Genomic DNA, 14,931 nt, shown 5'->3' with positions numbered 1-14,931 from the left:
ATGGAGAGGATTTCTTAAGAGATGGGCCTTTTTGTTAAGAGTAAGATCCTGTTTAACCAGAAGCAGCCTGCAATCAGTATCACCAGACCCACCAGAGTCCTTTTAAATACACAGCAATTTTATAATTGCAAAACACATTTCAGTCAAAGTCGACAAAAACAAAGTAAAACTCACAAAAGTTGTCTTGGTTTATCTTTCCACTGTAACAACAATCACCAGCTCTGGTTTGGTTGAAAAAAAAAAAAAATTAATTCACACAGTTAGATGTAAAATTAAGCTAGCTCTGTGCACGCTAAACTACTGCTTATTTAAATGGAGTCTGGTGGGTTTGGCGATGGTGATTTTAGGGTGTTTCTGTTTCAAAATAAAATATCTCATTCTTTTAGAAAAGGTCTGTCTCTGTTGGGATCCTTTCCATAATGCAGAATAACAGTCTGAGCCTGTCAGTGACGAGAACAAACACCTTCAGGTAACCTAAAGTGACGGTAGATAATTGCCCCAAAGGATTATATCATGGCCTGATTTTGCTGCCGATGCGCTCCCTCTCAACACCGAACCAATTTAAAAAATATTCCCGTTAGTCACTTAAACACAAAAAACATGGGAAAAGAAAGTCTTGGTTGAGAAATACTGAACTAACCCTTTCATTTTCTTTACACAACTTTACACAACATACATGAATCATTATGCTAAGATCACCCTAAATTTTCAAAAACTGCAACCAACACGTGCAGAAAAGAACGATTTACAGCTGAAAAACAACTTGTCACGAGTCTCACAAACTATAGAATAGTCAACAACATATATAATATTAACAAAAGATCTGCAGTCAGCTAACATCGGCTGATTAATTTGCCTTAAATTCTCCTTTCCTGTCTTTACAGGTAAGACTGGTATCTTGTAACTGACGTGTAAAATCTTTAATTGACACTTCAACTCTTTTCAGTGCTTACACGTGACCTGAAAACTTGAACTCAATGTGACGATAAAACCTTCAAGTGACACATCGACTGCTTTCGTCACGTTCACTTTGACAGACACCTCAAAGCTCACACTTTAAATAATACCTTAACTCCTTTTGATGCACAAATATTTAAAAAACTTGACACTTCAGTACTTTCAGTGTTTTCAGCTGTAACTTTGTAAAAATTGCATTTTGAAACATTAAAAGCGTTTCAAATGTTTCGGTTGTGAGTAAAGATTAATCTTCATAGAATTTAGCCTTTAGCTAATTCAGAGCACCGAGTTGTTCCCCATAGTGATAAACAGCAAAGTGTGTTTTGGATTGTAATTTCAGCCGCTCTCAGACAATCAGAAAGGATCCGTCCTGCCTCTCAGATGGATGAGGTTTGGTGTTTTTTCATAAATATGGTGATTTCACGGACTTACTTGCGTAAGCAGAGTTGGTGGAGCCGTTGAGGAAGCTGGGGGATCCAGGTACGCCCAGGTTGGTCATCCCCGCTCCGTATCCGTTCATGGTGGACGTGATGGTGTTGTAGTTGGACTGCTGAGGCGTGGAGCTCGGCACGTAGCCGCGAGGAGACACGCTGTTCGAGTTACGGGAATAACCTGCAAGGAGGAAACATTTCACTGTTTAATTATTACAAGCCAGTTATTGACTGTCTAAATATTTTAATAGGTATCTATACTTTCCCCATGATTGCTTCTGGAAGGTCGCCCAAATAAAGTGTCACGCACGTCACTGGGATCTGCAAACCATTAATCTGCTGCATGATTTCCCTAAAACAATTTTATCTTTGAGCAGATCCAGAAAATGTGATGGTGATTCACCTCATCATCCGCAAAACCTTCTCCAACAATTATGATCCATTGACGTGAGATTTGTTCTCAACAATGTATCAAATACATGTATATACACTCATATAAACTCCCATACGTACGTATACATACACCCACATAAAAACATTCACACATAAGTAAAGTCAAATTCATTATACAGCACATGTAAGATGCGCCGTGTGATCAGAGCTAAACTCGGGTACCGGGTCGCTCTTGCTTTCAGGGAACCCCGTGGACTCGTGATGAACTCCTGAGCATTCGCTCAGAAATGAGTGAGGTGTTGTAACACTACAGAAGTGTCTCCTCTAAATCTCATTGACCTCCTCGCTGTGACCTCAGCAATGACATCATCACGCCTGTCGCTGCTGCTCTCCTGTTATCCAACAGCTCTCCTCCCCGCGGGTGAAGTCTGCCCTTCATCTCTCACCTCGCTGCTGCGCTGTAGTTACCTTAACGCCTCCCCCCTCTGCTCCCCCCCTGCGCTCCTGCTGATTGACCCTCATCCAAGATGCATTGAATACCAATGTTCCCTGCAGCACTCAGCCTGACCTTTAACCCCCTCAAGAGGCTCCCGAGTTCCCACCGACCTCGGGCCGCGCTCAGCGAGCAGAGCCAACAGTGTGCCAAGTAGCACATTACAGCCCCCCCTCCCCCACTCCACTCCATCCTCCACCCTCGTCCACTTTCCCCCACTTCCTGGTTCGGGCCAACGCAATTCCCAGCAGGAGCTGCTGATGGAGCGCTGCCCGGGGACGAGGAGGGCGAGGAGAGCCGGCGATGGGAAACACATGTCGAAGGAAACAGTGCAGGGAGCGGCCGAGAGCTGCGTCGCAGTTCAGCGCTAAATGACAGGATTGTTCTTTAATAATGTAAAAAAACACATGTAACAAACGGACTCAGTGTACGCTGTTTGTTCTGGTGCGTTCTGCTCTCGGCCCGGCCTCGTCAGCAGCAGCGTGGGAAGCAGATCACATCCTTCGACCTCACACTAACAAATGGAAACATGTGTCGGCTGCTCGTTTTAGGAGCAGTTGGGGTTTGTGGCTGATTAACTGGTTGACTGACAGTTTGCTTTCACTGAGTAAACCGTCAAACACGGAGGAACTGCTTGCAGGTGGACAGTTTGTTCAACAGCTTTTAATTAGAAACGGACTTTAACAGCTGCGAGAACTAAAACTTCCCGAAACAAATCAAATCATTTATAAGTTTCAGCGATGAGTTTTAAGTGCGATGTCATCGAGTCCCAAACAAACACCACAGATGACGCTCGGCGCTGAAAACATGCAGACTGAAGCTGTGAAACTCTGCAGGGCAACTATGACATTTTGGAGGCATCATCTTGTAAATATGATTTGCACTATATTATCATTATTATTATCATTATTATTATCATTGCATGTATTTCATGATTATCATCTTCTCTGTGGGAATTAAGATCTTCTAAAATCAAGAATGTTTCTTGTATTTTTTCTTTATGATTAGAATCAATAATATTTTTTTGAACTTGAAAAATCCCTCAGTGAAAAAACCAAATCCGAACTCGCTCTTGACACTTTTATGCTGCCTGTTCAAGGCACGAATATCACGCCGTTATGCTGCCATACCGGGGGGGACAGTTATCGCACCTCTGAGCCGGGAACGGCGGTGGTAACCGCAGAAACAAGATCTGTGTGTGACCATAGGTGGGGCAAGTGTGACGTTTTGATTACACATTATGTTGGCGACTCTGTGGGAGAATTAAAAACAAAGTATTTAGCATAGCAGCTTATTCAAAGTAGAAGAACAGAGGTCGTAAATTGTGCAAACTGGCAAAACAAAGAGATTCGGGAACAACTTACACTGAGACGGTGAACGATTTTGATCGCCATGTTATTCCTTGTTATTGTTTGGAAAGCACTGCCGATGTATATGTTACTTAACACACGAGAGGCCGACGCCGTTGTGTTCACGCTCGTCATGCCTGTTTTGATTGCGGCATGATGCCGTTGTTATTTGGTTCTGCATAAAAATGCAAAGGAGGTATAAAGAAGGGACTTTGTAGCAGCTCTGTAGCGAGATCTTTGTGTAAGAGCTTCTAGTACCACGTTTAAAGTGGACATAGATTAATAAGTTGCTAGTTGAATAAAGTACGATAAAGAAGAAAGTTGGAAAAAATAAGAAAACAAGCAGAAGTGACTGCAACAGGCTGCATGCAAACTCTAATTTACCTTATTTGTCTTTCTGTTTTTCTGCATTATTATTTATATTTTACATACAAGATATACAGAGATGACATCTGTAATATGAATTTACAACATGTTTTTAAGGTGTATTTATGGTTGTGAGGGTTAAGGATGTTGCGTTCTTGATTTTTAGACCAACATGATTTTAGGTTGTACAAATGTAAAATGGGCTCAACTTGAATTACGAGATGCGGAAATCCTAATTATGAGACACAGATGTCAAAACTCTGACGTACTAAGTCGTAATTACAAGATACAAAAGTCGTACTTCAGAGAGAATATACCCAATTACTTTTTCTTTGGTGAGGTCCGTGCACTTCTCTATGAAACAGTTGCTCCATCATTTAAAGATGTTTTTCTTTTGTGGTAAAACAGTTGTAGGAGTTCTCATAAAATATAATTGATGTTTGTTAGCAGAAAATCTGCCCACATGTCACATGATGTCAGTGCATTTGTTCCTCTGATGTTTCTGTCAAAAAGCTTCTTTATGTGTGTGTTTATTTTCCGTTTAGAGTTAAATTCGGCAGCAGCAGCAGTTTGTAGCAAAAATGTAAGAATGTGACAGTTTGTGTTAAATCAAACATTAGTCTGTTTTCCTCTTTTACAGACAATAATAATAACTGAAATCTGGAGGTTAATTCTTGACCTTTGAGACGAACCTGTTTTCATTCCAAACTCGTCAATTAGCACAACTTGGTCAGTGATTTTGGTGTCAGACACCGAAAATTCACCTTTTTGCTGGGTCCAACAAACCCCAGACTTTAACCTGGGAACCTGATGTTCGCTTCCATAACGGATGCTGAACCAAACCATGATGGGGTTTACTCACCCTCACCAAGTGCTTGTGTTTCACAAGGAAATCAATGTATATACGAGGTGTTTTACCGACTTTGTATTTCCCTTACTCATATAAGTGGTTTTCCATTACAGATTTGTGCAAAACTGCACAAATTGCGAGATGAATGCGTTTCCATTGAGTGATGTTATGTGACTTCTCCTCTGGTGATAACATTTCAAGAAGCATGGCGATGGATGTTCAAAGCATCAGCAGGTTTATTTCTATTGCAGCCACCAAATGAGCTGTCATTATTTCCAATCCAAGGCCACGTAGGCGTGTTATGGAGCGATAATGTAAAGGCAAGCCCCTTATACGTAGGAGCAGCCACGTATGAGGGATTTCTGGGAACTGAAAGTCCACAGTTTCACAGGAATTGTGGATTCAAAACTTCTGGATGATCTATTCAACTTTTTGAAGAGTTATGTGATGCAATAACAGCTCTTGTAGTTCCTGCTGCATCACGAGGGAGCCAGTTCCTACTGACAAGCACACAAGTGCAGTTTCTATTGCAGTTTACGGCTTTTTCAAATACCTGAATTACCACCTCATGTGAGCGTAACAACTTTTTTTGCAATAAATGGGAGGTTTTTTGAAATTGACTTATTTCCAAGTTGTGCAATTTGAGGGTTAATGGAAACTTGCCTAATTTCACCTGAGCAAGTTCCACTCACTATGAAGAAGGCTGTAAAATAGAGTCATGCTCTAGAAAAAGCCAGTAAATGAACCTTGAGTTCAGAATATTTTACCACAGATTCACAACTCAACTGTCAGAGGAGTGACAGCAGCGTCCAGTTCTTTGTGCTTTACAATCCGATACAACAATAACTGGTTTGTGGCGTCAGACTCTTTTCTCCAGCACCTCCACCCGTCAGCTGTCAGAGTCAAGCAGCAGAACGAAGACAAACTCCAGAGGAAGAAACTGAATCTGGAGGATGACATGATGCTGAGCAGGCCGAGCTGCTCTGAATTAGCGCCGTAAATTACTCTTCTCGTCCGTCTGATAAGGCCTGGGCTCGGGAGCCGCTGTTTTTATTAATGTTTTAATCACAGCGGATAATTGCGAGGGGCACAAAGAGCCGTTTCATACTTCATACCAGCGGGGAGAACGGAGGGCGGTCAGATCCTCGGTGTAATGTTTCCGACCGGAGAGCTCGATGCACATAAACTACCGAGTTATGAATTTTCAGCGGCCTCGTTTCCCATGACCTCATAGATTCCTGTAAGGTGTTCGCTGCCGGGCCGATGTGAAAAGCAGACGATGGTTTTAGCGGAGGGTGGAGGTGGGGGGAGGGTGTCCGGGGAGTAAAAGCAGCTCTATCTGCTTCCTGTCGACGCGTGTTCACAAGCTGTTCGCTGCACGTTTTCCTGAGCGTCCGTGACAGAAGCAGAACCGACTGCTGACAGGAAACTTTGCTCTTCAGCTCTGCTCATATTCTACATTCTTCTTCTTGTCGACATGTTCAGACTCAAACCAGCATGAACGGATCTACTAACGAGTGCGCTGCGCGCATCGAATTCTGATATACCGAGCTTAAATGTTATTAAAAACACATCGGTGAGCAACACTGTGACATCACCATGAACACACACTCTGAAGTTTATTCCAACTAAACCCCACATACAGCGTCTAGCTGACAAAAACACTTACTTAACCCTTTGAAACCTGCAGTGACTTATCTTTTCTCCTTTCAGACACCTTTCATAAGCATTTAAACCTTTGAATCCAGAGCAAATTGGTTAGTCTCTTCAAAAAATGTGGAAAAGGCAATGAGCTATTGGTGTGAAGTGTTTCACAAAGTGCAAGGAATCAGTAGAAAATTATTTTTTTAAAAGCTGGGGAAAAATGTCCAGGGGAAAATTAAGAAAGCTGAGGGGAAAAATATATTTGTAATTATCAAAAAATGTTTTACTTTCTTTCTTTTTTCTTTTAATTATTTTTTTTCTTTATATATTTATTTTTTCAATTTCCTTGCTAATTTTGTTGTGAATTCTTCTTCCTTGCTCATTGTCTTCTTCCCATTTTTTGAAAGAAATCAAGCCAACTATCTCACGTTTTCAAAGGGTTAAGCATCAAATATGGATAAATCTGCCGGGGAAATTAGGTCCCAATGAATGTGCTATTCTTTCTTTCTGACTGATACAAATACAGTGAGCAGCTAACTTTTTCTTAAACATGAAACTATATATTTGTGTCTAACAATGAGATTTGTTCAAAATCGGGGGAAAAAAAAAGAATAATGCCAGACAGAAAAGGAAAAATGATCTGAGCTGAACATATGAAACCAGGAATCCCAAAAATCAGACAGAAACATTAACGACATCGAAACTCTGAGAAGACGAAGAAAGAGACAAAAAATAAAACAGCAAAGAAATGAAGCGTCAGGGAGATAAAATAACCCTGATGCAGAAAACAATAATGCTGTTGTAAGGAGATGAGTCTGTGTGTGTGTCTGTGTGTGTGTGTGTGTGTGTGTGTGTGTGTGTGCGCGCGCGTGTGCGCGCGCGCGTGTGTCTGTGTCTGAACTTTATGACAAACATCTTTAATTTTGTGAAGCTGACATCGACACTTTTCAAACTGCAGAGAGAGTTTGTTGTGTTTGGGCTCCTCTGAGACGTTACGCAGCAGCTGAGACCACAACCAGCAGAGACCAGGACCAGAAAGACCTGGTCTAACCCAGGACACCCTAATCACATGACCGCAGGGAGTCTATGGTCTCTTCTGAACTCTGCAGGACTGCACTTGACTCTGCTTAACTCTGTTCATGCCTTTTTGACTCTACTTGACTCTTCTGAGCTCTAATAGTGATTATTTTTTTTAAATGGTCATTTTTGTCATGAATACTTTTACACAGAATATGAAATATACCTTGTGAACCAGTTCTTTTTTAAAAATGTTATTTTGAGGTTTTGCATTGCAAACAAGGTAGTGACATGGAGCAAACATCAGCAGATTATCAGTGTAGGCAGATTAGTGCTTTAAATGAAATATCCCAATTGTCAATAAATGTACTTTTCTGCTGAAATAACCAGCAGACAAGAGGACGTTTTAATTATGCGACTTTAATTAGTTGAAATAGGTCAAACTGTCCCTGGTTTGGTTCCTGTCAGGACTGTCTCAGGAAGAATGTCATCTCAGGCTGTTAAAATGAGATACATTTTTATAGTTTTGTTTAAAATCAAGACTACATATGGCATATTTTACATGTAAAGTAGTTACTTTGCCCAGTAAATTTTTACATTTTAAAAAGCATTTAGGCGGCCATCACATTAAAAGTAGGCATAATATGTTAATACCACTACAGGAGAGAGTTGTTCTCTGCAAAACATATGTGCATATATCTGCAATCAGCTAAAATGAGTTTGAAAATATCAGCGTATCGGATATCGGCAAAAGTACAATATCTAGAATAAACTGATTCTCCAATCAAGGAACGTTAACCTTTTAATTCTTTTAGATTTGATAAAGGCAGCATGGAGAGTAATATTTTAACACTTTACAACCAAAGCTGTGAACATAAACTCTGCATAACTGTTGACAAGAGGAAACTCAAGTTCATTCGGAGTTTTTCACTGAAAAAGCTTTGTAACTCCCACAAATCTGTGCCACCATGAATAATTTGGATCTGAAATATTCTGCATTTTTGTGTTGTTTATTCGTCATGCCCCTGGTGTGTAATGGCCTTTAGTCTGCCGGAGTTAATTGAACTCTAAAGCCTCATTCCCACAGCAGAAACCCCCCTCAAAAAAATGCCAACACCCACTAACATCTGGCTTTTTAATTCAATGGGAATGTGTACGATCTGCATTCACACCCGGGTCAAATGACTAAGCAGTAGTCACGGGTGTTTATTGCCTGCAGCTCCGAGCCGCATTGATGGAAACACAACACCAGGTTGAACGCGCTAATTTCAGCTCCTTAACTGGCGAGTGCAATGACACGCCATCACTAATTACCGTCCATCTCCTCCTAAGCAGCTAAAACAAAAGAAAACGCTGACTAAGTAAGAGATATATAAAAAAAGAAACCACTGAAAAGTTTCCTTCGACCTCTGTTCCTGCTGCTCTCTGCTGTTTATCTGTTCTCCGCCTTGTTTGTGACGTTGCATGGACACACCAACAAAACAACCCACTCACACAAACACACAAATGCTGACTCGTGAGAGAGGCAGACTCGTGTGACACAGCGGTGTGTTCACTGGCAGTGGGAATGCAGTCCATCGGCCATATTTAGCAGGTTTATCCATGTTTGAAAAACCTGTGTACATGCACTAATTTGGATGGGGAAGGGGTACCAGAGAACTCAACTGGACCTAAAAACTCCAATGGACTCTACCAAACTCTTCCAGACTCTAGTGGACTAAACTGCAGTTGACTGAACTCTATTAGTCTATATGAAAGTGTACTGGACTGTCCTGAACTCTTGTGGACTCTACTGCAGCCTACTGAAGAGCCCCAGAGCAGAGTTCAGATAAGTTTGACCTGAAACAGTCAGTGTTTTTGGACTGGTTTGTGGCCCCTGGTGTCTGAGAGGCCCCCTCACTCTGACTCCGCTCTCTCTCCAGTATAAACCCTCAGACCCCCGTCCTCTCTCTGAGGATTATGGGTAGTGGCGAGCTCTCACCTTGGTCGGCCTGCGAGGCCTCAGAGATGTTGACGGCGAGCTGACTGCTGAACGAGTTCACTCCCATCATCCCCGAGTGAGCGGCCGAGCCGGTGAGAGACGGCAGCTGGTTGTGACTGCGAGGGACGCTGTAGAGCGCCTCGGTGAGGTCGGCCGCTCGCTTCAGGATGATCTCCTGCAGGCGGGGAGGAGACAGACAGAGGAGGAGGATCGAGGAGTGAAAAGAGAGACATTAGTGATGGACGGCATTTAAAATGTTTGAATACTAATTGCAGAAATATAGAAAGTGCAGCTCTACGATGTCTGAACTTTATTTGACATTTCTAACTGATGTATAAATATGATTTTATTTAGTTACTATTTTTGTATAGAGGTAAGGAGGTGTTTTGTAATTTAACCCCTTGAAACCTAAAATTAGTTTGATTGAAGGTAATTACAGACTTGAGAAGACATTGCCAAAAAATTTGTGAGACATTATTTGAAAAGTTTTTTTTTTTTTTTTTAAACTGAAAATTGCATTAAAAAGAAAAAATAGGAAATGACCTTAAAAAATGTTTTAAAAAATAATATACCATAATTTTAAATATGCAATTATGCAAATTAAATATATAGTTTTCTGGACAATTTTTCCGAGCTTTTTTTTCGAAATATTTTTGTAAATCTACCCAGTCTTGCAATTTGCAGGATAAGTTGCTCGTTGTTTTTTTCCATCTTTCTAAAGAAGAAATCAAACCAGTTTTGCGAGTTCAAAAGTTTAAATGACTGTGAAAGGCATCTGAACGCAGCGCGAAAAAAGGGATGCTGATCGAGGTTTCAGAGGGTTAAATCAGCTTCCCCAGCATTTTTTTAAAAATATAAAATATGTTACTTTTGATATGAACATGTACCAGAGATGAGGAGAAATAGTATGAATTTTGTGTTTTGACCCTCCAGCTCTGTGGAGAAACACTTAGTTCTGTTACGATATTCCAATAATTTAAATGTTGTTGTCTGTGACTGCCACGTCTAATTTTATGTCCTTCAGAAATGCTGTAAGAGCCTTTTCAATATTTGTCTTTAAGAAATATAAACCTGTTTTACTACAAACCCTTTTTTCATTTCACAAAAGAAGCCAAAGTTGTTAAAATTGTCTAAACACAAGCAGCTGCTCTAAAACTTTGTCTAAAACTGAAGAAATGTGGATTTAATTCCCGTGTTGACAATCTGTAATACTCACTGTTACAGGCACGTTTCAGTTTTGTAGCTGGTTTTCCTGAGTGTGTATGAGTCAGTGAACACACCATGTCCTGGTTCTTTTTAACAAGTTTAATTTAAGAACTGAATTATCGGACAGAGTTAAATAAATTGTTGTAAAAGCCCTGCAGGTAAACCACCACCTCCCCGCTTCACCACCCGCTCACACACGGACTGACGGACACGACTCCAGGAGGAGTTTCAGGGGATTAATTGAGTCATTTGAGGATGCAGACGATTAATTTGAAGATATAAACTCCCGACCATCACCAGGGTAAAACCTCAGTGTTAGAGGATTCGGCAAAACCAGATTATATTCAATGAAAACAGTTTTAATAAATATCTTCTTTCCATATAATAACCGCAGATTGGTGAAGGTTAAGGGAAGGTGGCTTCAGTATATAAAAACTCAGAGATGGTATTTAAAGTGCTCAACATGAACTTAATTCCCGGGACACTGTGCTGTTCCTCCAGTGAACCTGTTTAAATCTGCAGAGTTCAAAGGTCAAAGTGAAGCCGCTGACTCACCTGGTTGTTGTGTGGCATCCCGTAAAGAGCCTCCACCAGGTCGGCTGCTCGCTTCAACAGCACCTCCTGACAGACAGGAAGAGAGATGAGAAAGAGTTAATTATTAATAAAAAAAAAAAAACCTGCTGTTTGTTATGCAACTCGTGGTCAGTAATTTAATGTGGATAAACATGCATTTTACAGTGTGGAAGCTGAAAAAAAGGTGAGCATTTTTTTATTAGTTATCATAAAAAAGTTCCTGAAAAATGAGTCTTCTCCAGTCTCAAATTAAAATAACACCTTCACCTTCTTTTGATCAATAATTAATATTTACTGCGAGACATCGTAAAAAAACATGAAAACTGAACACATGAGGAGACGTGCAGACAGATCCTGCTGCACCAAAATAACACAACAATACAGGCTGATAACAACTGACCATTCAGTCAGAAAACAGCAACATAGTTTACTCTGAAGTCACACTCAGGTTGGTGACACACGTTTTCTTTGGGCTCAAACTTCAACGTAACACCTGAGAGCGGAGCGATCAGATCCAAAATGGCAGCTGACGGACACAGACACAGAGAGATGGAAGCATAAATGTTTGTAACCGGAGGGGAGGAAAAAGAGAAAAAGAATCAGCAGGAAGCCATTAACACCGAGGATGCAGACCACACACACACACACACACACACATACACACACACCCACACCCCCACACACACACACTGAGCCCCGAGGCTGTTTTCCCATCAGCCCACAGGAGGGGAAGCCTCCAATCTGAGTGCCGGCAGCGCAGCGGGTCGCTGCAGCGATGGCTGTTAATAACAATAACAGGACTGATAAATAGATAAACACACACACACACACACACACGCAGGAGGATGATGTGGGTGTCAGATGAGGGGGAAGAGGACGAAAGTGATGATGTTAAGGAGAAAGGAAAGAAAATAAGTAAGGGAAAAATCAGGGAAAAGAAAAAGGGAAGGAAGCAAGAAACACAAGGAAATAAAAGGAAATAATTGAAAGGGGGAAGAAAGGGGAGAAGATGAAAGAGAAGTAAGGAGGGAAACAAGGAAATGCAAGATGAGGAGGGAAAAATGGGAAGGAAGAAATGAAACACAAGGAAAGTGGGGTAGTAGGGAAGTGAAGGAGGGAAAGAAAGGGGGAAGAAATGATTAGAAAAGAAAGAGGGAAAGAGGCAAAAGACATTTAAGGAAAAGGACAAAGGCTGGAAAATTAACATACAAAAGGAAAGGAAATAAGACAAATGGGGGAGGAGAAGGAAGTGAGGGAAATCAGTGAAAGGCTGGGAAAAATAGGTAAAGGATGAAAGAGGAAAAGAAAGAAAAGATAGATAGCAAGAAAAGAAACGAGTGACAAGAATTAAGGAAAAAGCGACATAAAGGTGGAATGAAAGGAAAGAGGGAAACAAGGCAAAGCAAGAAAATGAAAAAGTCAAGGAAAGGAAGGAAAAAATAAGAAGGGAGGAGAGATGAAAAAAGCAGAGGTGTGGAAAAACAAGGTAAAGGAAGGAAAGAAAGAAGAAAGAAAATGAAAAGACAAGAAACAAGAAAAATAAGGAGAGTAAAATGAAAAAAAGAGGTAGGAAATGGTATCAAGGAAAGTCTAAAAATGAAGAAGGGAAGGAAGGGGAAGTGAAGGAGTGAAATAAATGGAAGGATATAACGGGGAGAAAGAAACAACAGGAAGCAAAGGAAGAAAACATGAGAAAACAGGAAATACAGGAAAAGAAATAAGAAGGAAAAGAAGAAGGAAAAGCAAAGGACTGGAAGAAAGTTAGGACAGGAAGGAGAGAAGAGAGGAAGGAAAAATCAGGAAAAGGAAAGGGAAGTGAAGGAGAGAAAAGCAAAAAAGAATAAGAAAAGGAAAAGAAGGCTCTGAAAATGAGGATAAAAGAAAAAGATATAAATGCATAGAAGGTATGAAAGGAAAGAGAGGAAACGAAAGTCAAGGGAAGGGAGGAAAAACGATGCATCAGAGAGGAAAAGGAGGAAATGAAGGAACAAAGAGAAGAAAAAGAGAAAGCAAACAAACTCCCAGGAGTGTGAATGAAGGTGTGTTTTTTCACACCACAGCCTCAGGTGAAAACACACACAAACACACACATACAGGCGGGAGGATGATCAGCTGATAGAGAGGAGGAGGAGGAGGAGGAGGAGGGTGATGAAGAGAGGTGAGGAGTCCCTGAGGAGCAGCAGTGGGGAGGTGGAGGCCTCTGCTGGAGCTCCCTGAGGTATTACAGCGCCGAGGAGGGCGAGGGACACTCAGACACAGAGAGAGAGTCTGAACATCACTGTGTGTGTGTGTGTGTGTGTGTGTGTGTGTGTGTGTGTGTGTGTGTATGTGTGTGTGTGTGTGTGTGTATATTCACCTATTTTTTTTAACATACGTACTTCATATTTAATTTGCTTTGTTGTTTCCTCTATTTTTACTTGCACTACTTTATATCCATATATCTATATTCTCCTTTTGCTTCAATTTTTTGTGATTTTATTATTACTATTTATTATTATTATTATTAGTAGTATTTTTATTGCATATTTACATTTTACACATTTAAATTAAGAAGTGTCTTCATGAGTATTTCCACTTCACACAATATTTGACTTTTCCTCCACTTTCTTGTATTTATACATTGTCAGCAATTTAAAAAAAAAATAATTTAAATACAGATAAATATAGTATAATAGTTAGTGCAGTAATTTGTAGCATCAATTAGGCCAGATAGTTTTACTTGTGATAGTACATTTTTTTGGTAATGCTGCTGCTCTTAAAGTAAATAAGTACAAGATTTTAGACTTATTTAAAATAAGTCTATAAAACACTTGCAACACAAAATAATGGCCATTTTAATGTCTTTAACTCTCTAACTCTAACTGACGAAGATTATTATGTGACGATGACTGAAAGTAGTTTTTCTTGATTTAAATTTGTAATACAGGACTTTTACTTGTACTGGAGTACTTTACTATGTACTAATACTACCCTAACATGAAGTAACTGACTGATTATTAATGTGTAAATTGACGCAGAAGTATTTTTTTTCTGTCAGAAGTCTTTGAACCGAACATTAGAGATTCAGAGGAAACGTTTTCTTTCCTCTCGGCTGTCAGACTGAATCACCTGCTGCTCCGTCGCTTCACTTCTGTGGATTTTATTTCTGAAGACAGAATGTGAGCTGCTCTGATAGGGAGAGATTACGGGGGATTTCTACTCTGGATTCTACTTCGGGTTGTTTTTTTGTTAATCTATTTTAAATTTCTGCTCGAGTTGCAGCGTCCAAACAAACTTCTCCTCTGACTCAGAGGGGGAAACAGTCGCCATTAACCACATTGTTTTCCTCCCAGCCAATCAGAGCGCTGCCTCACTGCTGGCAAAACGCACACACACATACAGAGCTCTTATTTCCCACGACAGACGATGACCTCGAAGGAGACGATCCAACACGCTAAGATGGAAACAGAACCTACGACTTTCAGAGATTTTCTCCCCACAACTTTTCACGTCCACCAGAACAATCACAGATGATCTGTAAAATGATAATAACATTTTAAAATAAAAAAATAATGAAAAAACGGTAAAGTAAAATAAAAAAGAAAAGAAAACTGTAAAGTGTTTAAAAAAAACTTATTAAATAAAAATGAAACAACACTGTAAAATAAAATGATAAAAACCTTGAAATTAAA

The 14,931-nt window shown here is 40.3% G+C and overlaps 1 protein-coding gene across 1 annotated transcript in view; it reads right to left on the bottom strand.

Annotated features, from left to right (window-relative positions):
• The window catches only part of LOC121947826 (transcription factor COE3-like), a 178,034-nt gene that overhangs the window by 4,510 nt on the left and 158,593 nt on the right, over positions 1 to 14,931 (bottom strand). Inside the window, exons 12-14 of the mRNA XM_042492963.1 lie at positions 11,243 to 11,308; positions 9,482 to 9,656; positions 1,390 to 1,569 (exon numbers count right to left, since the gene is read on the bottom strand). Of these exons, the coding sequence (XP_042348897.1) occupies positions 1,390 to 1,569; positions 9,482 to 9,656; positions 11,243 to 11,308 (421 nt within the window). The remainder of the gene's footprint in view (positions 1 to 1,389; positions 1,570 to 9,481; positions 9,657 to 11,242; positions 11,309 to 14,931) is intronic.

The sequence above is a fragment of the Plectropomus leopardus genome, chromosome 9 (genome assembly GCF_008729295.1).
Source record: "Plectropomus leopardus isolate mb chromosome 9, YSFRI_Pleo_2.0, whole genome shotgun sequence".
In the NCBI taxonomy this organism is placed as follows: Eukaryota; Metazoa; Chordata; class Actinopteri; order Perciformes; family Serranidae; genus Plectropomus; species Plectropomus leopardus.
Note: the sequence above shows the minus strand (reverse complement) of the source record. Positions and strands in the feature narration are given on the sequence as shown.